This window comes from Pollicipes pollicipes, unplaced genomic scaffold, assembly GCF_011947565.3.
Source record: "Pollicipes pollicipes isolate AB1234 unplaced genomic scaffold, Ppol_2.1 Scaffold_2555;HRSCAF=2994_pilon_pilon_pilon, whole genome shotgun sequence".
In the NCBI taxonomy this organism is placed as follows: Eukaryota; Metazoa; Arthropoda; class Thecostraca; order Pollicipedomorpha; family Pollicipedidae; genus Pollicipes; species Pollicipes pollicipes.
This window is the reverse complement of record NW_023596136.1, coordinates 39,680,428-39,704,873: the sequence shown is the minus strand read 5'-3', so window position 1 is coordinate 39,704,873 and position 24,446 is coordinate 39,680,428. Positions and strand designations below refer to the sequence as shown.

At 50.5% G+C, this 24,446-nt stretch overlaps 1 protein-coding gene across 1 annotated transcript; it reads left to right on the top strand.

Moving 5' to 3' along the window:
• The first annotated feature begins 14,155 nt into the window (after positions 1-14,155).
• On the top strand, positions 14,156-20,876 carry LOC119107136 (serine/threonine-protein kinase PAK 2). The gene is made up of 2 exons (XM_037230509.1): positions 14,156-14,333; positions 18,401-20,876. The coding sequence occupies exon 2, from the start codon at positions 18,433-18,435 to the stop codon at positions 20,116-20,118; it is 1,686 nt and encodes a 561-aa protein (XP_037086404.1). The 5' UTR covers positions 14,156-14,333; positions 18,401-18,432; the 3' UTR covers positions 20,119-20,876.
• Positions 20,877-24,446: the final 3,570 nt, after the last annotated feature.

Genomic DNA, 24,446 nt, shown 5'->3' with positions numbered 1-24,446 from the left:
GTGGCGGCCTGTTTGTTGTGGGACATTGTAGACTGGTGCATGAATGAAGATCAGACGAGTAGTTCAGGGCACGAGTTTTCGACCTGCGCCATCGTCAGAACATTGTAGACTGGTGCATGAATGAAGATCAGACGAGAAGTTCAGGGCACGAGTTTTCGACTTGCACCATCGTCAGGTGGGTGGAGAAGAAAGACGGAGGAAGGAGAATGGAGGCGAGGCACCTGTCCCACTCCTGACACTGCCGGCAGTGCACTTACGGCTCAAAACTTCCAGCCAATTTGACACCCGGGTAGCCATTTACTAATGGCATGTATGGTTGGTTGAGTGGAGGGCCGATAGATGGTGCGTAGTTCAACTGTGTCGAACAGCATGCGTGAGCTGCCAATGATGGTGTTCGCCTTCGCATTGTGCTTTTTACCAGGAGGATTTCGAAGATATGTCGGCAAAGTAGAGAAGCGTTGCAGGGAGACGCAATTTGCACTTATTTCGTTGGCTTCCCTTCGCAGATCGAGAAATGCTGGGTTAAAAAGGGAACACCATCCGCTTCGGCCATCGCCTTCCAGTCACCATCACCGCCAACCTTACTCAGAGTTCTCTCTGAGGCTTCGGCTTAAGGCTGCATGTGCTCTCCAAGGCTGGTTCCTAGCCTGACACCTCACCTCTGGAGCGCCACCTCACCTCCACGTTCTCGGGATGACATGGCGCGAGTGCGTGATACCGTGATTTCACTGCAGCTATCGGGCGTATGACAAAGTTGCCAGGTTCGTCGTAATTGGTGCAGGCTTCACGTGAACGTCTTCGGTGTACGTGTACCAAAAGCAGGGGTGCTAGTACTCATTCGGATGTGTTTTTAACCACATGTGCGAATGAAATGGGCAAAGCAGATGAAATTAATGACACCACCCAATGCGTAGTTTAAAACTAAACTTGGTTGTAAATCATCGCCGAAACATTTTAAACTGAACCCCAAACTTATTGGCTTTATTTTCCCTCTTTTAGATTAAAGTTTGAAGACTTGCAGCTGAAATGCATTCCTTTTACTTTGAAGTTCAAGTTTCCCAACTTAGTTAAAAATTCTTAAGCTGAAAGTAAAGGAAGCATAAAAGCGACCAACTCTACGTTTCTTAGCCCATTGGAAATCCACTGCGCTGACGCCTAAACCGAATGAACTGCGGCCATGCAAATGTCATACGCTTGAAGCCTGTTTTACGGTCACTAATATCCACCTACAATATTGTCGTACATAACAATGGATTAAACAAAGTCGCTTGCAGACAATGCACACGGAAAATTCTTCATTAAGTCGCGCGTTCCTGTTGGCGATATTCCGCGCGGCGGATAGCAGGCGTGTGACAGAGCATTCGGCAGCCGGGAGCCGTAAACACACCGGACCTGAACAATGGGCAACCGAGAGCCGTAAACAAACGGGATCACAATAATCAGCAGCCGAAGGGCTGCAAACACACGGGACCACAGCAATCTGCAATGTGGGGGGGGGGGGGGAGGACGTAAACACATGGGACCAGAACAATTTGTAGTCGGGGAGGGGTTGCAAACACACGGGACCAGAACAATTTGCAGTCGGGTGTGTGTGGGTAGGGCGTAATCACAAGGGACTAGAACAATCGGCAGGGCGTGGGGGAGGGGGGGGGGGGCTGTAAACACACAGGACCAGAACAATCGGCAGTGCGTGGGGTGTGTGTGGGGGGGGGGGGGCTGTAAGCACACAGAACCAGAGCAGTCGGGGCAGTGCGTGGGGGGGGGGGGGAGGCTGCAAGCAACGGGACCAGAACGTTCGACAACCGGAGGCTGGAAACACACGGTGCCAGGACATTCGGTAGCCGGGGGCCGTGAAACACACGGGACCAGAACCGTGGGTAGCCAGCGGGCTGGAGCCGTAAACAAACGGAACCAGAACATTCAGCAGGCGAGGACCCTTAGCACACGGAACCAGAACAGTTCGGCCGCGGCAAACGTCTGTAAGCGTGCTGACACATAAGAATTCCGGCGTGCCGGCGGTCACGCGCTTTCAAGCGCATAACCTAACGCTTAACGCTTATAGCCTAACGCTATAACCATGCGCTTTCAAGCATAATACATAAACGAACCAATGGCGCCGTACTGTGTGATTTGGCAGCAGCAGCTTAAGCCGGAAATGCGATGTATCGTATGGTTTTGGTGGCAATGAAGCGTTACCCCGGCTGGTAAGGCCTACCGCGTTATGCTGGCGGATGTACATCTCCGCGGCACACACTCTCACGCATTCCCGGAGCTGTATATGCTGATACTACTGTCGTCAAGCAATGCGCGGTGAAGAAATCGACCACGCTTTTAAATATTTGACCATGAACACCTGACAATTAACTAACCTCGCTTATCACAGAATACTCGCATGGTTTGAGCCCGCGGGGTTTAACCTTATTCTTTGGGTATGGGACGGATTTTCTCTACCCCTCCCCCCCCCCCCCCAGCCACTCCAGGCTTTGGTTGTTATATCCGAAACAGTTTGGAATAGTCACTGATGTTCTCCTAATCTTTCCAAATATCTCCACGCATTTTGCCAAACTTTCAGGTGTGTGTAATGCTTCAGGGCGGATCATGGGTCCGCAGCGATCATGCCAAAATGATTACCTCCATGGCATCATACCGCTGGTTTGAGGCTACCGAGGACGTTGATACTTAGCATAAGTTGGACTGTTCCGACGCTAGCACATTAATTACAACATAGGAGAAGAAAGATGACAAATGCTGTGTAAGGACACGGTAAGGGTAAGTTTCCGGGGTCAAATCCGTTATGGGTCGTTAGTTCAGGGATATTTATTGGTATCTATATGCCACACTTTCCACTTGAACGATATTTACATAAATAATCGATAGATGCGGCCACAGCCCAGCCAGTATTTGCTTGGGAAAAGGTCGGGAAGGCTGGGAAAGCTGGGGCACCATTGTTTCCCGGTTGGTTTGAAAAATGCCTAGTGCTTCCCAAGCTTTCAGCGAACAACCACCCGCAATCGGTCATCGTTTGCGCAAACGGGCATCGTTTCTCCGAGCCTACCCAACCATCAGACTTGGGTTTGTTTGGAGAATCCATATATCAGTTTGTTAACGACTTAACACGCGCTCGGGTGGGGTCAACTTAACCCCCCCCCTCCGAAGGTTTTTCCAGAATGGTTCCTGAACGGCGCGGTGTAGCCGCGCCAAATTCTGCATACCTGTATAAAATTGAATAGCAGATCGTTTGACATCAACAATTTAAATGCACTTTGTAAGGTCACTGACCTATGGCAGGTCAAAGTCAGGCCATGGTTTGAGTGAAAGCAATTTGAAGCAATGAAGGTCACACCAAGGTCAAAACCAACCTGTTTTGTTACTCTAGAGCTTGCTGTAGAGGATAGTTTCTGTTGCTCATTTCAATTTCTTGATGACAGGAACCGCATTATACATCATCTATGGATTTTTAGAGGTCAGAATAGGTCAATAACCTCAAATGACCCAGGTCAACATTTTGTTTTAGGAACGTAGTCTAACGTAATATTTGTCGCTTAGTCAAATGCAAAACTCGAAGCAATCTTGTATGATTTTGGTCACCCTGACCTTTAAAAGGTCAACCAAGGTCACCGACCTTGTATGAGCATCTGAAGTTTTGTTTGAAGCGGTCATCCAGGTTCCGGGGAACTTTAGAGGCCAACCTGGAACTTGACCTTGTTTGATCTTTTTGACCTAAAGGTCATAACCTAGAAATCTGAAACTTTGACCTATGTGATTTTACGTACAGGTCAACACGCCCTTCAAATTTGGTGTTGCTAGCTTTCTTAGTTCCCGAGATCTTAGATGGGTTAAGTTGAGTAGCTTAAGGTGCTGTTAAGGTGATGGTAAGTAGCTTAGAAACGCTCGGGAACCTTTGACTGGACGTTTGGGGGAAAACTGGCCAAACCCCATCGGCATCGGATATTTTCTACTGCTTAACGTGCGCCCGACCGAGGGTCTGAGACAACTGCGCCCGGCCAGGGTCTGAGACAACTGCGCCCGGCCGAGTGCCTGAGACAACTGCGCCCGGCCGAGTGCCTGAGACAACTGCGCCTGGCCGAGGGCCTGAGACAACTGCGCCTGGCCGAGGGCCTGAGACAACTACGCCTGGCCGAGGGCCTGAGACAACTGCGCCTGGCCGAGGGCCTGAGACAAGCTGCGCCTGGCCGAGAGAAGTTGACTTCCCCCTGCGAACTCCAACTTTCAGACGTTGTATGAGAAAAACAAAGACACCGTTAGGAATGTCTTGTCAAATTATAAAGAATGCACACCAAATTTTTACCTTTTGGCAAATGTGTGGTCACCCGAGGTCGCAAAAGATGAAAAAGGTCGTTTTGATAGATGTAACTCGTGACCAGGTAGCATGTCAAAACGGATATTGAGGACACGGAAATAAGCGTTCAAACTGTGAGAAGTCCGTATTCCGGCACCGTACATACATTCCAACACCATATTCCGACCATTTCTGTTCGCCACAAGAGTTAGATCTGATCAGGTCACCGTTCAAATTAGTCTACCAATAGTCTAAAAGAATGATATTATTTCAGAATATGTTTCTGACTAAGTTTATTTGATAAGGTGCAGCTGTGAGGTCTAAGTACCTGATATATAGAAATACCAGCTAAGGCTGACCTAGAGGTCATCTGAATTCGACTTAAGTCAAATTTATAGACCATCCAAATGAAAAATCAAGTGCTCACCGGGTCTATGTGATCCGTACAATGCTTTAAGTGTAAAAAGTGTATTGTTAATCTACAGGTACTTAAGATGGCATAGTCGTTGTCTACGATATACATAGTCCCTTAAACACTTAGCAATGTATTTTGAGCAAATCTTGTTTTATCAATTTGTAACAAAGGACAAGCACGTTGGTGCATAAAGTTGTACGTCATTAACTTCAAAATACGATAAGCAGGTGGTTACACGCGTCGCACTCGTTCATCTAGGCTCTCCGCTGCTGAGCAGCATATGCCATTGAGCTTGGATGACCTTTTGCGGCCTTACATGTCCTCACGTGGCCTACTGTGACCTCACTATTAGCGAGAATAATATCACATGCTTTCAATTCAGTATTAGACTTCTGATGCCAAAACCACCTGTAAGAAGTGCCTGTTTTGAGTTTCGCATGTGTTTTGCAGGAGGCACCCATAGAGACAGGTCTTGACCTTGGCCAACATCATGTGTTTGTTGTGGTATGATGGTTGTGCATGTCAGTTAGTACTCTTTTTCTGACGTGCAAGCGGAAAAACTATATAGAAATGCGTATAACTTTAAACCAATTACGAAAAATAACAAAAATTGGTTTGGCATCAGGTCACTGACCACGCCTGCTTCGAAAATCTGAAAGACCTCAACTGTAGATGCTACCGTGTTTATCATTAGTAAGTTTGAACAATAACAAATAGTTCACAGAGTAATCACATGTAGTCAAAGTTTGTAGAGGTTAACCCCTTTGACCTGACCTACACCACCTGATCTTGATGGACAAAAGCATGCATTTTCCGAAAGTATGCCAAATTGGTAGATGAACAGGCACTGCAAATTTCGTTGCGGCGAGCGTTCGTTTTTTATCTGTGCTCGAAAAACCGCAGGGAGAAGTCAACTTCCCCTACCGGCCGGAAGTTGGTTAATTGCCATAGGCAGCTCGGGACACACTCTAGACATGCCGGTTGGAAATATTGGAAAACGACCGGCAGCACGTTAGGAGTCTCTACCAGAGTCTCACATTCGGAGCTGATCCCAAACATCCTCCAATCGGAAGCCATCCGGAAGGGCGGGAATCGAACATCCTCCAACCGGAAGGGCGGGAATCGGTGGGGATAATATCACGTCTGGAACCGGACCAAAACTGCTGGCTGTTCCGGCCTTCATGAAAACATGAGGGGTTTCGTTGGCGGTGTCGCTGACGTTGCGCAACGAACGAAAAGTTATTACATCAGGGAAACAATTAATATACTCCATGCATCCAGGGTGACAAGGGTTATTCCCTAACCTGGCATCCTGATCTCACTTTCGTCGTCATACCTTACGCTGATTTATGGCTGTATTTAAATACCAACAGGTGCTACCTGAACGTTCCGTGGGTTGTTTTGCTTCCCAACTGCAGATTTGGACTGCACTTGATTAAATCGGTGATTGGCATCGACGCAGATCTTTAGGCTATTTTAGCAATTCGAATCCCTTCGATTTTTATCAATGACTTGTTTTTCCTCGCAAGTGACAATGTCCTATCGCGATGGCAATGGAAATGAAATTTGAATATGTACCGTTTTAATGTCCCGAAAGCCAAGGCCATTAATCGCTATCTCTGAGCTGAGTGGTACGGAGATACAGTTGGGGTACTAGCAGGTCCATAAGATTTACATTTCGTGTGACATGATCAGCTTCGAGCATCATAGAAGATGCGAACATGTCAAATTACATTGGAAACAGTGTCAATGAAAATTCCTTCACGTCCATGACCAACTAATGTGTTTTACGCCTACGCTTCCGCGTGCGCTCGTGTGTGTGTGTGTGTGTGTGTGTGTGTGTGTGTGTGTGTGTGTGTGTGTGTGTGTGTGTGTGTGTGTGTGTGTGTGTGTGTATGTGTGTGGGGGGGGGGGCATGTTTGAGCCCTAGTTGCGCCATGATCCCTGAGCGGTCATTGACCTCCGCAGTCGGTGGCGCTTGATAACACGTGCGGAACAGGGTGCATCACGTTTTGTTCTTACACAGGGACATGGACATTTTTCACGGTGGTGTGATATATAAGCTGCTATGTCGGTATTACAAGTGAACTCTGCAACCACTGAGCCAGGTTTACATGTTTTTCCAGTGATCGCTTAGCGTTAGTTTGCCTGGCGGTCGCAAGTGTCGCATGAAGTGACCTTGAAAATATTGGAAAGCGCAATGCAAACGAAATTTTTGTGGAGCATCCACCTGCACTTATACAGTTTATTTTGTTTTATGTTACCCTAATTTATGATCGACCTGCTTGTTCAGAATTCCACTGGTTTCCAAAAAAGTGCTTGGCAGGACTAGGGTTGGCAAAGTTTAGGTGACCTCCTGCGTTGTATAGGTGCGCGCACATTCAGTTGAGCCCTCTTGATAAACTGCAGAACGAAAGGAGCGGCTTAAAACTGTCAGAAAGTGTTCCAGGACAACAGCTCTTCAGAACCGTTTGCAACCAAAACCAATATTAATATGCCTCAGATTGGTTTACCGAAATCGAATTGGTGTCAAGAGGACAACTTCGTGACGAAGCATCCAATCAGTGAATCCTTTCCGAGCCGTCACACAGCTTACACAGCTCTGCTGCTTCCCCCCCCCCCCCCCCCCCGACACCGACCTCGACGCAGGGTGACGCTGGAGCCTCCTGCGTCTCACAAGGTCAGGTTCAGAACTTCAGACCCCTGCTGGCCTTGATGTTGTTGCCGTAGCGCGGGGCGCCCTTGAAGGAGGGGAAGCACCAGGTCCGCGCCTGTACCGCCACCGCCTTCACCCGATAGGTGATCTAGGTCAGCCAGTCCAGCGGAAGGAGGTCTTTAAATTACAGGAACGTGTCGATGAATCAATGAACCCGGAAATCGGTCCGGGCCAAGAGACGGTCTGAACCCGCCTCCGCACACCAAGTGACAAGCCATTCTGAACAGTCCAACGTCCCCGCAGGCCGTAGCACTTGCTGGCGTGAGGGAACTTGTGAAAGGTGGTGTGAAGAGCAACAAGAGCAATGCGTCCATGGTGGCATGTGGGCATACTGGCTGCGATAGCACGTGACCGTTATGTCACACCCCAAAGTCATGCTCTCGCTTCATATGGGATTCTATTCAAAGCATATTTGCTGGCAGTAATGGACGACGATGAAATCGAAGTGTGGTTATAGACATGCATGACACGTAAATGTTTGCAGTCTTGTTGAGCTAAACACTTAGATTTCGTACGACATGATGAGGACAGAGTTAAAATCTAGCATCGAATGCAGATTTTGCCATGCGCAACGCAGCCCGTTCCGAGACTTGCTCTTGGGGTAGGTCATGGGGCTGGAATGGTTCTTCGTTGTCTGGCCATAGCTCCACGCCCCGGGACACTTTCCTGATCGGGGTTGCGGAAACGTGCTTACAAAAAAGTACCTGTAGCAATTATTTATAGGATAAAATTCATTCGTTTAACGTTCTTCGGGACTGAGTACAAAGGATGTTATGCTTGTAACGGCAACAAATCGTGATGTCAAAAGTACGTATTGATCAAGATCGTACGGATGAAGATTGCATGAAAAATGCTGGCCAGGAAAAGCCGTGACGGAAATGCTTGTACGCTCGAAAGTTCGCATGGAAAAAGGTCGCAGGCGATTGATTATTCCGAAAGTTCGGCCGCGAACCTTAGCCAAGGATAGCGGTCGTTTCACAACAGTACGACAGCAAAGATTCGTATTTCGATACCTTATATACAGAGCAGTGCACAAAGTACACAGAGTTTGTAGTTTGTATGGGTATGTTTGCTGGAAGTGGGGATCGTTTGACGATAAAGCCCACGCAAAATTTCGTATGCGTATGTGCACTGAACGTTGAGATGCAGACCCTCATTGTTGTAGCCGGGCGTCAGATGAATGGCCACTGCTCGCCCCCACATCCCGTCGGCTGGAGACGCGGGGGGTGGGAGAGCGGTGGACGTTGGCGATTGTACGGGTCAGGTCAAGCAAAATGACTGACCTTACTCTTCTTGATATGCATCTTATGTTCTGCATGCATGCTCAGGGGCTGCTCACGAACCTCTGCGCATGCATTTGTGTCAAAACAACTTTATTCACTTAGGACATTTGCGTGCATTACATTGCTAACAGGCAACTGCTTACGAACGTTATGCATGACAACTTTGCCCGTACCGACTTTTGTGCTGACGAAATTTTGTCAATGCGAACATTTTTCATGCGTTCTTCGTACCATATGAACAGTTGCCAAAAGCTTTTTCGTACGGCGCCTGTATACATATGTATGCCGTATGACAAGTAATTGCGAATAGTTGCGTACTTTTTTTATGCATTCATACTTTTTCCATGCGATTTTTTGTCCTAAAATCGTTGCAACTCCCCATGCGTTGACGCAGGCAAACGCCACACAGCTGAGCACCTTGCCCCAGACCAGACTGTGCAGCGAGTCGTACGAAACGGCTTCAGCCGTGGTCCAGGTGTCGACTGAGTCCTTGCTTCACTGGTGCATGCCGTACCCGCCCACCAGACCAGTGGTCCGCATAAGTGAGAACCCCGCCGCGTTGACAGCCTGGGGCACAGATGGACGTCGCCGAAGTGTAACATAGATGGCGCTGATATGACAGGTGGCGCCACCGCTGACGATGTTGGCTGTTTAGGGTCAAAGGTATTTGGGTGGCGGCCAACAGAACGTATATAAAAATCACTTATGGAAATGCCTGGTAAGATATGACACGTATGTGTAACGTTTGTCAGGATAAAGTGCATAAGGTATCAAGTTTGTAGCAGCCGAAGTTCATGACGGCGGATGTACGCATAGTTTTGCCGTAAAAGGTCGTAAGTACCTGTTCCTATCCGAATGTTCGGGCACGAATGTTGTTCGATTATAACGCGCGTTCTGCAAAATTACGTAAACAAAGGCTCGCATATCGACATTTTACGTAAGCACACCGGGTTTCTCGACAATATTCGCCAGGGATGAAGGACGTTTGACGATAGCACGTACGCAAAACTTCGTATGCAGATGTGTACTGACAGTTGACATACAGGCAGTCATTCTTGATGCCATGTGCCGAATAGATGGTAACTGCAGAGGCCACCACACTCCGTTGACTGGGGAGAAGACGGGGTAAGGGGGTGGCGGTAGACGGTGACAATTATGTAGGCCAGGTACAGTATTGTGACAAACGTAACTCTTAGGACATGCAACGCACGTTCTGAGACCATCAGCAAATAAGATCGGATCATTTAGGGCTGTAGAAGATGGCCCTTGAATGGAAGGTAAAACACGCCCGCTGCAGATTACCTGCCGAGTTTGCTGTGCTTTTATAAGGGCATTGTTTACACTCGACCCAACATTGGGCGAGAGTATCATTTTAAAGCTATACTTGAATAAAACTATGAAGTACGCACTGAAATTCATGCGTTTTGTCATCCCCGGAAATCAGATTTCATCGGAATTTAAGAGCCGCTGACGCATAATTTGGCGCTCTCCGAGCCGGTCTGTTCTGGAACACTCCGCAAACAAGTGTCATCCGCCATCCCGAAATCAATTTTTTTTCATTCGTCACCGAATGCTTAACGTGCATTATTCTCGGAGAATGTAGTGCACCCACGGCCATCCGGTTATTTGCCTACGCTGCAAACGAACCTTTACGCACGTGATTTTGTCAAACCAAGTCTACCTGCTTTGAACATCTGCGCACGTTCAATTGCTTACGAACAATGGTGTACGTACCCCACGCATAATTGCGTAAAAAAGTTCGATGCGAACTTTTCTCCGGACGACCTATTGTTTATACAAACATTTCCCATGCGTACTTCGTGTCATGAAAAAATTTGCTTACAATTTTTTGGGTACCTGCTTTTGCTTACGTGCTTCTTCCAAACGAACTTCGCACCCTGCGTACATTTGCTCATGAACGATTGAGCACATACTTAACATATACGTACTCTTTCCATTAGTACATTGATGCAAAAACCCAATGAAAGTTAAGGTTCTTCAGGTAGGTACAAGATGCAAGATGCTACACATTAAGTTTCCGGACTCGCGCAAGCTCAGGAGAGTTGTTGGTGACCTCTGGGCTTTTGGTGGGTATTCTATTGGTGTTATTGTTAATCTCATTATAATGCAGGAGCCCGATTCCGCCCGATAACGTCCCGATTCTGCCGGTGTAAGGCGAAGCCTGACACCAGTGGCTTCATGTAGAGGTCCTCGAAACTTACAGCAGCCATGGGAAAGAAAGGGGCTCAGATTATAGCGTAAGGTAATATTTGCGCGTTCACAAATAGAGATAGATTACGCACACCGCTTTGAACCCTTGTGTGATAAATGTTCAAAATGAAATGTGCAGTGTAGAACGAAGTGGGAATCCGAGAAAGTGGTATAATATGTTAATGGGGGTCGGGAATTCAATTGACGACAGATAACTACAAGAGCACGCGGAAGGTCTCGCGCACAAAGTTTGGAATAATCGAGATGTCCCGCAAATCAAATTGGCAATGTTACGAGGCTTGTAACTCGGAAAGCTACGCAAAATCACGCCATCAGTCTTTGATTCTCACAACCGGTATGCCGACAAAACCCCGCACTTCAATTTAGACACAGTCGGAACTGCTGCCATCTGCTGCTAGATTGACGAACGTGTGCTGCCAAAACGTCCGGCGAGGCCTTATTACCGTAAGCGAACCCATTATCGTCGTGCATCACGATCGCGTTCGGCACCTCTGTTATTTCGGTCATGGCCGCATTCCCCATTACCAACAGCTGTCCACAAGTTGCAACCTATGACGTCAGAGGTAAGTGCGTCACAAAAGCTCCTACGGCTTGGAGGATAGTCGCTCATGTATGACGTAGCTACTCGCAACGTCATAGGTAGCCATTCAGATAGGTGCTTTGCCAATGAGGAACGCGGCCCAGGGGTCCGAGGTGTCCGCCCCGATAGCTCAGTTGGTTAAAGCGCCTTGCCTTCCGATCCACCCATCCGTGGAGGGGTAGGCCTGGGCCCCTTCAGGCGCTGGCTGTTTGCACTCGACTAGTATGACCTGTGGCCGGTGGCAGCGGCTGCGCAAAAGGTCAGGTGACGTCAGAGAGCAGCACGACCCGTGTCAAACATTGTGGCGCGTTAAAGTGTCACCACTAGAATTATGACGTCGACCCGAAAGTTCGCAATCGGCAGGAGTTGGCCTGGGCCGTTAGACAGCCTTGGCCTGGGCTCACCAACCTCGGGCTCACCAGGCTCACGCACCTGACGCAGCAAGCACTTCTTGGCGTTTGATCTGATCCCAGAAATCCGTCCATTCAAAAGGTTGAGACCAGGGGCATAGTTTCCTATTAAGTTCGGGGCTCTAGCCCCCCCCCCTTCTTCCAACTTTGCGATCCAGCCCACCAGGTTTGAGAAGGAAGTGGATGGTATCGGGAAAAACCCCGTTTTGTTGGCTTATTTTAAGGACAGTTGTGTCCTTTTCACTCCTCAACCTCCCCACCCGAACTCATTTGGTGAAACTATGCCTTCGTTACAGTATATTTTGTATGTGACGCATGTGTGAATTATGCCGTAATACAAATCCCCAATGCCATAAAAGCGGCGAAACACAACTGTCAGGAGCACAGCCAGTCTTGGTAAGTGGTGGGACGGAGGGTTCGAATGGCAGGTGGCGAAATGCCGTCCCAAACAAATAATTTGCCTCACTACTGAATTCTGGAAAAGGATGGACTTTCTCAGGCTAACATGGGTTGGCAGAGGAAGTTCTTTGTTTTGGCCTCATTTCGTCCTCTCTGGAAAACAAATAAATGGGACCCCTTATTTTTTCAGGCAAAGGAGTCCGTGAGTAGATCACTAGGGACACATTATCGTTGCCGGTGAGGGCATTAAGGGGTTTTCCTGCACAGCGCGGGGTGCGTACCGGCTGCCATTCTAGTCCACATGGGGGCGGGCTTCCCTGGTCGATCTGGACGCCCTTCAGAGGAATATATCATACAATGCTCCTGACGCACGATGCCCTCCGACCCACGCAGCTGGCCCTGGATCGACGTAGGATGCCATCTGACCCGAGCAGCTGACCCCGGATCGACGCAGGGGCCATGATTGACGAAAAAGATCCTTATCTCCACAGGGGTACCATAATTGGGACATACTCCTACTCGGCTTAACGGGCCCTTGACTGAATGGGTCGGAGGATACTGGGACCCCAGACTGGCACAGGGCCCTTCCATATATCGATGTGGATTCTCGTTTCCCATCGAAGGTTCTCTTATGTTCTTTTACTGTCAGAAGACCCAACCCAACGAAAGAAGCGTTCTGCCCTTTGGGGTCTCATCCCTGCACCTGTTCAGCAATGGCTTCCATAGCGCCTCGGGGCCCCCTGTCGACTCAAAAACCTTTGTTAGGCACTATGATTCACCGACCGATACAGGCCCCTCATTGCTGCAGGGACCCATCACAGTGCAAATCGTGGGCCCGACCATGTTGCGGCTTGAGTAATTGTCCCCAAGGGCCGACACCGACGCCGAGCTGACTGCTCGATGTAGTGATCTTTGGTCGAAATAGAGGCCCTTATTGTGCCACAAGGTTCCCAATCGGTGCAAGGGGCTCTCTGGCTAACATTTGAGGTCCCGTCCTTGCGGACTAGGGTCCTTACGTGACTTACAGCAAGCCATTCGGAGCCTTCGGCCATCCAATCGCGCCCTTCGTCGACTGGCCTGAGGCCACTGTGGGCCCCTTCAACACCGCCCCTGGACGAATCGGAGCCTCTTGCCAACACTTACCCCCTGTTAGGGACCGTGGGCCCCTGGCCGACAGATAGGCTTACAGCCGACAGAGGGGCCCTCATTAGCTCAGGCGTCCAGACGAATTCAAATTGCGGGCCGCAGCCAGCCCTGCTTGGAAAATGAGCCCTCAGGCCGACTTGGGGCCCTTACCAAGATAAAACAATTTTGTACAGCGTGGGCACATGGCGGGTACAGAGCCCCACATTGACTGAGAAGCCCCGGCTAATACAAATAGCGGGAACCGACCTCGTTTCCGCTTGGAAGATGATTCCGGAGCTCAGAACGACACGAAACCGACTGTTTGATAATGATGGTTCCTGCCTTCATTGCTTCAAGCGGCCCTCAATCGGCCCAAAGGGCCCTGTAAATATTATGTGAAAGTCAGGCCCTTCGGGTCGTGGCACGTTAGTACGCCCTCGGGCCAGACCGTCGGGACCTTTGAGCCCTCTAATCAGCTCCTTAGTGATCCATCATGGGGATCACTTGCCTCATGTGCTGCCTGCCCCCGCGACTACGCCACTGGATGCCAGTTACGGGTTGCCGCCGAAATGACTTCCAGTGACGTAAGATACCAGCTCTGTCGGATTATATACAAGCTGCTTGGTAAGTTTATGCCGAATTTAGGACCTTGACTGAGGTCCACGGAGAGCGTTTGGGTCGTTCTGGGTTGGGCGTCGTCTCCGGACCCGCTCCTGCGGCAGCGGCGAGTGGCAGCGCGTGGGTGAACAGTAGGTGGTACAGGATTGTAGGACATTAGCACAGGAAGGGGATACAGAGCACGTTTTTCCCTGCTGTCTCTGAATGATAGATCCCGGATTGAGCATTGGTGGAGCCGGGTTGACTGTTGTACAGGTGAGAGGTTAATACCTGTTAAGACAACATATAACTCATGCAGTTAATCACAGGCAGCATTCACTTAGTTCATGGTCCAATTCAGTTTGCACGTCCCTTCAGTTTTCACTTCATGATATACTGTTCTTTATCATACCACCACTCACGGTCTCAGTTGATGATGTTTTATTGGTTGTTAGGTGGTATGGGTATATGTTTAAATTACTCATGAATGTGTGCCAACTTGCAAAAAATTCAACCACTACTCAGGGTGCTTACACAACACTGTCGGATTATTCAAACTCTTACCTTTTATGGTTCAAATTCATGGCATTCATTTGCTATTATTTGCCTGATGTGCCATATGAAGGCATTAACATGCATTTTTGTGCTATGAGCTGTGTGTACAACCCCATCCAGTGCTCCAGATCATTTATACATGGATTGTGGATGTTAAAATTGTTGTTTGTTGCCCCTTGTTCTTTGATTTTTCATATGTATTGATGGCAAAGCTTCATATGGTAATCTGAGCTACTTGGATATGTTTGAATTGTGACTAAATTATATGTTGTGATTTGGGCTTGCTTGAGATCCTGCCTGACTTGACTGATGATAATATGCATCTTTCCAGTAAGGCAGGCAGTTGCTGGAAACTGTCTTGGTTCTCCAAACACGTAGCAAAATTGTGAAGCGAGGGGTGCAACATAGGGGCACTCATTTCATCTGAAGAAGTGAAAAGCTTGTGCAGAGTGGGTGCTTTGTTCAAGAAGGCTATAAGTTTAAAAAAACTGCATTTCATTCAAGGGATTGTGCAAGTACAAAGAGATGATATCCTGTAGAACAAAGAGGAAGTTCTGATGACACTTCCTTCAACAAAACAAGCTGTCAGTGTCTGAGTTAATACCAGTTCTTGGTACATTTGGTACTGTGTATTGAAATATGAAGTAAAGCCACAAATATGCTGCCAATGTATTGGGGCCTCTGACTGAGGCCAGGGGAGTTCCAAAACCTCAAAAGACTTACAGCACAGGTAGATCACTGTTATTGGATAAAAAATTCATGACTTCTCAAACATTGTTGGTACATGTCTGTCCTGGTATCTCAGTTGGTTAGAGCAACTGCCTTCCCATCCATCCACTCCTGGCAGGGTAGGTTTGAGTCGCCTTGGCGTTTGCTATTTGCTCTTGACAGTTATGGCATGGGGTGGTGGCGACAGAGGTTGCACTAAAGGTCTGTCAATGTAGGGGGCATGAAGGACTATGCCAAGCATTGTGGCATGTTAGCTTTTGCCACTGAATGCTGCCTTTTCCAGGAATTGTGCCATCGGATGACTGGGTTCTGGGCTCACACAACAAACACTGCCTAGCAGTACTTCTGATCCCAGGAATTCATCCATTCAATGGGGTTGGATCAAACTTCTTAAAATAAGTTATGACTGTGAGGCACCCCAGTGATTTAAAGCCAGACTTCCCTTGCTGTAATTTGGCTGTGTGGCAAAATGCTTATATCTGAGAGTTTCAGAACATGAACACAGCAAGGATAGATCTGTGCAAAATTTCAGTGTTGTGTTGCTAAATTCATTGAAAGCTTGCCCTTTTTATCCAAGCAAGAGCATAGCTGTCATTTGACAAGCTGGTATTGTCAGGTCTTGGGAGAGGTATGCTTTTAATTGATTGATGTTACTGTACCTCAAGAACAGCAGCAATCTGGGAGTCAGGATCAAAGTCTTGGTAGGAGCATTGGCTTTTCCCCAACCTGCACTGGGCCTCATGATACTCCTGGCACTGGCAGTGGTCCAGTTGGCTTATGATCTAGCACCACAGTTGAATGTTCTTGCCCTGCATCACCCCTTCCACCCTGACCATTGGCTTGCCCTGGTTAGTAACAGAGTCTGGCATCACCCATACACTGTACAGACAATCCTTCAGTATCTTTGTGGGGTTGCTCAGATGAGTAACCTTGTGATGAATGTGTGATGTCACTAGCATGCAATGGTTCATCAAAAGTGATAAGGAACTGAGCACTCTTATAACTTTTACTAGCAAGATTTCCATGAGAACATTTTCAGCTTGACATCTGGACCATCTGGCTGGTGATGTGATGACGTCGTACGATGACGTTATGACCACAGGGCACATTATATGGTGCCCAGCACGTCCACTGCCGGCACTGAAGCCGTGGCCTCGCCACTCGTTGTGTCTGGTTTTAGTGCCGGGACAAATTTTTAGATTTCATGTTGCTGGTGGGGGATTTGAAAGCTCTGATTCAGCTCCGATTCGGCCGAAAAAGTGGTACAGTTTCGGCATGTGCCCCACTGTGATCGATTACAATAACAGCGTTGGCGATCACGCAACCATAATCATAAGTCAGCCATAACCATAGCCAGGAGCCAAAACTGAGTACAGTCAAAGGACTTTACCTGGGCCAGTTCAGACCATGGTTTATGACGCTTGCATGTGGATATTAAAGCACAGCTGTCTCATCAATGATACCGAGAGCTCAGTTGCTTGATTTCCGTTTGCAATTGTTCATGCTTGTCTCGTCTTCAAGTGCTATATTTTCGTATTTGGACACAAATCAGGATGGCCGACCCTACCAGGGTGCGATTTGCCCCGGAGTCAGTCTCCAACTTCACGCCAAATTAGGCGCGGGTCTGTGGCTGGACGGTCGGTATTCGACCTATAAGGCGTCGGGCATTTGCCGGCCAGCCTGTGCTGACTGCCCCGCGTGCGGCGGCTCTGGCTCAGGAGTATGCCAGGCCTATTACCCGGGTACTGTTACCCAAGTCGCCGTGTGATATGCCGATGCCGTTATTGCCAGGTCGTTCTAGCGGTGAATATTACCCGCAGCCGTCGTGATTTTTTTTTTAACGTTTTCGCCCTTCACGGCCGCTGGTTCTTTCCCGCTCGGCGGTGGATGTCCTGCCTGATAAAACCTCGAGTTACGGTCTATACTGGTGGGGTGTCGGAAATCTGCCCAGTTGCCCAGCCCGAAATAATCCAAATAGCCTTGTATCTCCAACTACGGGAGGGATACGGGTGCTAAAAATGTAGGACCGATACTGGTGCAGCGAAGCGATTGGTCGAGGCAGGATCATTACCATTTGAAGCGTTGGCAATCGTCCCACCCTCGTGTACTGTGCACGATAATGTCGCATGTTGGACCGACTCTTGGATGTGGGGTTGAGTGTGAGCCTGTCGCTGTTTTTTCGTGTACGATTAGACGCTTGTAAGCCGCCCGGCACTCTCGTGTGTGTTTTCATTCCTTATGGTGGTGCAGTAACAGTACAAGCCCATCTGTGTGTGTGTGGGGGAGGGGGGAAGGGGCTGTTACGTTATATCCAAGGTATAGGGAGCTCGCAGTGCGTTTGGGTCCCCGACTTTATACGTCGTCGTCATTGGGACTTTACGACGCCCTCAGCTGCTGAGGCTGGATGGCGTCGCCTGCCTCACCCTGGCAGAAAGGGCGGGCACCGCCGGGAATCGAGCCCCGCTACCTTTTGTTCGCCAGGCGCGCAGCTTATCCACTACACTGCCGATACCCCCGGAATTCGTACGCCCTGGAGAGGTGCAAATTAGATAGTTGGAATCTCGCTTAATTCCGTGCCATGTTTGGAAATTTGGTAAAGAAGCCGGAAGCTGGGGCAAAGTTCGATTTCGTGCACAACGGATGTCGTGTTCTGTCGTAGTTCTCCGAACATCAGTGAAGTTCCGGTGCGTTCCGAAGTTCCGAAGTTCCCTGGCATCCGTTTGCTTAGTCTTTTTGATCGCTGTTTCCCCGGTATCCGTAATTCCTCTGATCGTGTATTGCTTTCAACATGAATAGAAGGCTCTCGCTGAAATTCCGCCACCCATTTTGGCTTCTGGTGCTGCCGTCGAGCAGCCCACCTCGATTGGTCGGGCAGACCAGAGCGGCCAGCCCGGTCGCCCAGCGCTACACCTGTCGTTCAGATGATTCATCTCCTATGACGTGGTTTGATAACTCTAAACCACCGGACGGCCTCTCTGTGTGACCGTCCTCAGCTGCTCGGCCGGAGGAGACGCGCTCAGCCTTGCGCGGCGCTCTGACCGGACCGGCGCGCTCCACAGGAGGCGGGCCCGACGCCGCGCACCAGCACGCCATGGGGGACGACGACAAGCCGCCGGCGCCGCCGGTGCGCATGGCCAGCGTGCGGCTGGGTGCCGGCGAGCCGAGCGCCGCGCCCCTGCCCGTCGACATGCGGCCGCTGCCGCGCGAGCCCGACGACGAGCGCAAGCGCCGGCTCAAGGCCAAGCAGGCCAAGAAGCACGCCGAGAAGCCGGCCATCTCGTACCCGACCAACTTCGAGCACACGGTGCATGTTGGGTTTGACCCGGTGACCGGCGAGTTCAGCGGCATGCCCGACTCGTGGGTGTCGCTGCTCTCCAGCGCCAACATCAGCGTGCAGGAGCGGCAGCAGAACCCGCAGGCCGTCATCGACGTGCTCAACTACTACGACGCGTCCACCAAGGACCAGGAGCAGCTCAAGTACATGGTGCCCAAGACGGTGGAGCACAACCCGCTGTGGTCGTCGCCCGAACGGGAGCGGCCGCCGCGCGCCAGCCTTGCGCCGGAGCCGGCGGCGGTGGTGACCGACAGCGCGCCGGCCGACTCGCGCCACGCTTCGGACGCGTCGGCGACGACGGCAAGCACACCGGATACGGCGTCCGGCGAGGTGGCCGAGGAGGAGAGCGAGGCGTCGCCGCCGCCGCCGCCGGTGGCCGCGCGGCCAGAGCGCACCAAGTCCATCTACACCAAGCCGATCGAGGAAGAGGAGGAGGAGGCGGCGCCGCCACCGTCGCCGCCGCCGCCGCCGCCGCCCACTAACGGCGCCCTCGACACCAATAAGAACCCGACGCCGGCGAAGCGTGACGGCGGCCGCGCGCGCGTGAAGATGACCGATGAGGAGATCCTGGAGCGGCTGCGCAGCATCGTGACGGTCGGCGATCCGCATAGGAAGTACACCAAGATGGAGAAGATCGGCCAGGGCGCGTCCGGCACGGTCTTCACGGCCATCGAGACGGCCACCGGGGTCGAGGTGGCCATCAAGCAGATGAACCTGTCGCAGCAGCCCAAGAAGGAGCTCATCATCAACGAGATCATCGTGATGCGCGAGAACAAGCACCCGAACGTGGTCAACTACCTGGACAGCTTCCTGGTGGGTGAGGAGCTGTGGGTGGTGATGGAGTACCTGCCGGGCGGCTCGCTGACCGACGTCGTGACGGAGACGTGCATGGACGAGGGCCAGATCGCGGCGGTGTGCCGCGAGGTGCTGCAGGCGCTGCAGTTCCTGCACGTCAACCACGTCATCCACCGCGACATCAAGTCGGACAACATCCTGCTCGGCATGGACGGCTCTGTGAAGCTGACCGACTTCGGCTTCTGCGCGCAGATCTCGCCCGAGCAGACCAAGCGCACCACGATGGTGGGCACGCCGTACTGGATGGCGCCCGAGGTTGTGACGCGCAAGCAGTACGGCCCCAAGGTGGACGTCTGGTCGCTGGGCATCATGGCCATCGAGATGATCGAAGGCGAGCCGCCCTACCTCAACGAGAACCCGCTGCGCGCGCTCTACCTGATCGCCACCAACGGCCGGCCAGAGGTCAAGGAGCGCGAGAAGCTGTCGGGGCCGTTCCAGGGCTTCCTCGACCTCTGCCTGGAGGTGGACGTGGAGCAGCGGCCGCAGGCGGCCGAGCTGCTCAAACACCCGTTCATGAAGACGTGTCGCCCGCTAGCCAGCCTGCACCCGCTGATTCTGGCCGCTCGCGAAGCCGTCAAGGGCCACTGATGGGCGCGATCGGCAGGTCGGACGGCCAGCCCGGTCTGCCGGCCGATCGCTAACGGCATGTCCGCCGCCAACGGCTGGTGCGGGGACCCTCGTCTAGCTCCAGAGGCGGGCCGTGGCGGTGACGGTCTCTCGAGGCGCCGGCGCGTAATCCTCTCCCTCCCAAGTACTCGCGTGAGCGGGATATTAGCCAACTTTGTGCCAGTGGGTGTCGCCTGAGTCAGCGCTTGTGCGAGACTGTCTTCGGATGTCTGCGCGTCGATTGTTGTCTGCTTATCAGGTGAGCGCGTCGTGGCTGCTCTTGCGGCACGGTTTAGTCAAGTTCTCAGTGCACTGTAGTCTGTGATCTAGCGAGGCAGGCGTGTCGCCGTCGCTTGCATGCGACTCGCCTCGCCTTCCAGTGTCATGGAGGTCGCGTCCTCTACACGATCGTGTATGAGTTTATTGTGTTGTTTGTTAATCAGGCGTCTGTCGCAAATCCTTTTATCATTATTTTTTTATTTGTTACGCAATTGGCAGGTGATATCTTGGCCGCTCCTCGAATTTATCGCTACTTACTCGTAGTGCCCCGTATTGCTTTTGTCTCAACTGCCAGTTTCTGTGCTTCTGGCATTGGAACCTTGATTGTTACGACTTGTGTCTTAGTGCCGCACACGGGCAACAAGTGATTTGCCACAACAGCTACATTTACATATTAATTCGTCTAATGTCATTAGATCGTGTATTTTGACAGCATTTTTAATAAATAGAACTACTTCGTCGCTGTCGTTTTTCAGCATCGTGGCTCAAGCAAGCATCAAGGACGCTGCTGACAGGTTGCGGGGTAGCATGGTATGATGTGATATCGCGCTGATTTGACTGATAGGCAGCCCGTTCAATGACTTGGCAAATGCTTATCAGCACGATGAGGTGGTGAGGCGACACCACATGGCTAACGATGACATGTCTTGTATGCGATGGACTTCCGGTCTTGTGCACAAGCCTTGAATCATCTGGGGCTCGAGGTAAGTGGCCCGGGCATGCCACTCATGGCGCTCCTCCAGTGAAAAACGAGCACCGCCCACGCCGTGGGGTGTGAATGCATGGCAGCCCGAAAAAGCACAGCGTAATCTGTTTATTTGAGGCCACCCGTCCCAAGAAGCCGGAATTACCTTTGGAAGAGCTGTATTCGCTTGTGGGCCGTTCAGGGACGTCGGCAAGGTCGAGGCAATGCCTTTGGAACCGGGCCGTTTAGCCGGCTCACGATCTGGGGTGGTCAGTCAGGGTGGACGCTGCAACGTGCCACTGTTTGAGGCCATAACCGGCAATCTCAACGGAAAACACCTTACAACTCTTCCAAGTTCCAAAATTCTCACGTTATCGGCGCGGTGAAGTGGTAGGGGTTGCAGCTGTGGCATGATCCCAATTTTAGGAGATGCTGTCCATTGTGATGTGCGCCCTACGGACATACTTGCACGCCATTGATGATCTCCCGGCTCTGCCTGTGACTGGGAATGGTAGGCTGGTTACGTGGGAATCCGGTGCAAGGTTTATGTTTGCCGGCGAATGTTGCCCGGTCCAAGGCACGGGAAGCGAATGTCAACGCATTTTCATATAACCGTACATATCAACGACACTCAGGTAGATAGAACACAGCAGTATGCACAGTAGAGGAAGTGGCCATCCGATTAGTATTCAGCACCACAACAGGTGACCCCCTGGCACTGGTAGGTACTTAAGCGCATATATTTCCTGAGCAGTTGATGTTTGCAGTGATGGACTGGGACTTGAGGACTTGAGCATTTGGGACTTGAGCATTTGTCTCCACGAGGAGATAATGTATGGGAGGGTGGACGTGTAGCCATAATTTACCATTGCATGCGACGCGGGAGGTTTAATTTCATGTGAGACAGTCCCAACTCCTCTATAGCCCCTTACGCACGGCAAATCAACAAGCAGACCCCACAAACGCTAACAGGCGCAGTGCCTACGGTGGTTTGTTCTGCTGTGGACACCACCTCGCCTCAGCGCCATCTATTGTTACACCCGGTGGCGCCATCTGCCCCCAAGTCCGTCAGCGTGGCGGGTTCTCACCACCGTCGGCCACCAGCCTGCCAACTGTGTACGGCACGCCAGTGGAGCAATGACCTGACGGCCACCTGGACCACGGACAAGACGGTGTCCTACGACTCGCTGCACCGTCTGGCCTGGGACATAGCGCTCAGCTGGGTGGCGCTCACCTGCGTCAACGCATGCCGAGGTACGACCGGCGAATGTTCCGGGGTATGGAGATTTAACACGCGCTCGGATGGGGGAGGGGGTCAAATTGACCCTCCAAAGGTTTTTCCAGAATGCTTTCTGAACGGCGCGGCGTAGCCGCGCTAAATTTTGTATAGCTGTGGACAATTGAACAGCAGATCGTTTGGTATGCAAATTTAGATGTACCTTGTAAGGTCGCTGACCTATGGCAGGTCAAAGTCAGTCCATGGTTTCAGCGAAGACAATTTCTAGGAAATCCTTCAATCTGATCCAACGCTGGGGTGCTAGACGAAACCATACATCGCTGAGTGGCGTTCCTAGGCAACACAACAGTTGAAGGAGCAAAAGGTCTGGTATAAAGGTCACACCAAAGTCAAAACCAACCTGCTTTGTTACTCTAGGGCTTGCTATATGGGATAGCTTCTGGTGCTCATTTTGAGTTAATTGATAGCAGGAACCACATTTCGCATCTTCCATGGACTTCTTAGGGATCGGAGTAGGTCATTGACCTAAAATGACTCAGGTCAACATTTTGTTTTAGGTACATACTGCCTAGCATAATTTTTGTCGCTTAGTCAAATGCAAAACTCAAAGCAATCTTGTGTTATTTTGGTTACCTTGACCTTCAAAAGGTCAAATAAGGTCACTGACCTTGAATGGGAATGTGACCTTCTGCTTAATAACGATTATCTAGGTTCTGGGGGCACAAAAGAGACCGACCTGGAACTTGACCTTGTTTGACCTTTTTGCCCCGAAGGGCATGACTTAAGAACCTGAAACTTTGATCTAAGTGAGTTCACGTACGAGTCAACACATCCTGTAAATTTGGTGTCTCTAGATTTCTTAGTTCCTGAGATGTCAGCGGGGTCAAATTGACCTCTGTCCACCCGAGCGAAGGGTATCTAGCTGGCCACCCGGGCGCGTGTTAACGAAGAAATACCGGCCCCGTCGTAATGGGCGGGTCTCGGAACGGATCAAAATGCGCCTGCCAAGATCTGCATTCGCTGCTGTTTCCCGGCTCTCTTTGCATCCCGTTTAATGAAATTTACCCTTTCAACCGAACGAGCCTGAAAAGCTTATTTGCAATTCGTGCTAATTACCCTCTCCTTGATTCTGTCGTCGTTCATTAATGCAGGCAAGTTTGCCTCGTGTAGCAGCCCGTAAAAAACATTACTTTAGAGAGTAAGGCAAAGTTCGCGCGGTATCGCAGCCCGTGTACTCACATGCCACCATGGGCATTTTACTCTCGCTGCTCATCACACAGAAGTTAACAGTTTCCCAGACGGTAGCGCGCGCTGCGGCCCGCGGAGAATGGAGGATTGTTTAAAATGATACGTGGTTTGGTACGTGGAGGGCCGTTCTGACTGCCTCTTGGCTCGGACAGATTTCAGAATTCGTGGGCATGGTCTTACCGTAAAAACTTTCCCTTCATGCGTAACGGAATTTTTGCACAACCCCTTTTAAGGGATTTTTAGCAGGGAAAACCTCTCACGATGCTGGACCCGAAATGGGTTCATTTAACCATCCTAAGATTCGAATTTTCCTTAGTTTTAGCTGATATGCATGGGTTTAGAGAGCAAACGACAAAGAATGTAGCGAGGTGGCATGACGGGCCTAGGGTGGGGCAGAATAATTGTGAGCGGAGGGCCGCAACCCCCACGTCCGCAGGTGTGGGAACAGGGGGGAGGGGCCATACCCTCACTTTTCAGGGGGGGGGGGGGGGCAGTCATGTCAGCTGGTTCCCCACTTCGCATCACTGATCTGAGTTTTGCTTACTTTGGTGTATTTCTAAACAGTGAGGTCTGAATGGGGACCGCGTAGTTCGAACGTGTGTGGAAACGATGAGGTGCCGGTTAAATGACGGTTAAATGACGTTACGGTGCAAGCATTGGTTTCATTGACAGTGCTCGATGTTTTAAGCTTGGCTTATGCTCACAAGTGACAAAGGTTGAGTAAGGTTAAAGAAACGCTACTCTTGAAGACTAAAACACATAAACCCAAAAATGCTCCCAATGTGTGCAGTGTCACCATAATATATCAAATAGAACAAATCATGGGAACAATTTTTTCCTTTTATTCATTCCCCGTAGTTA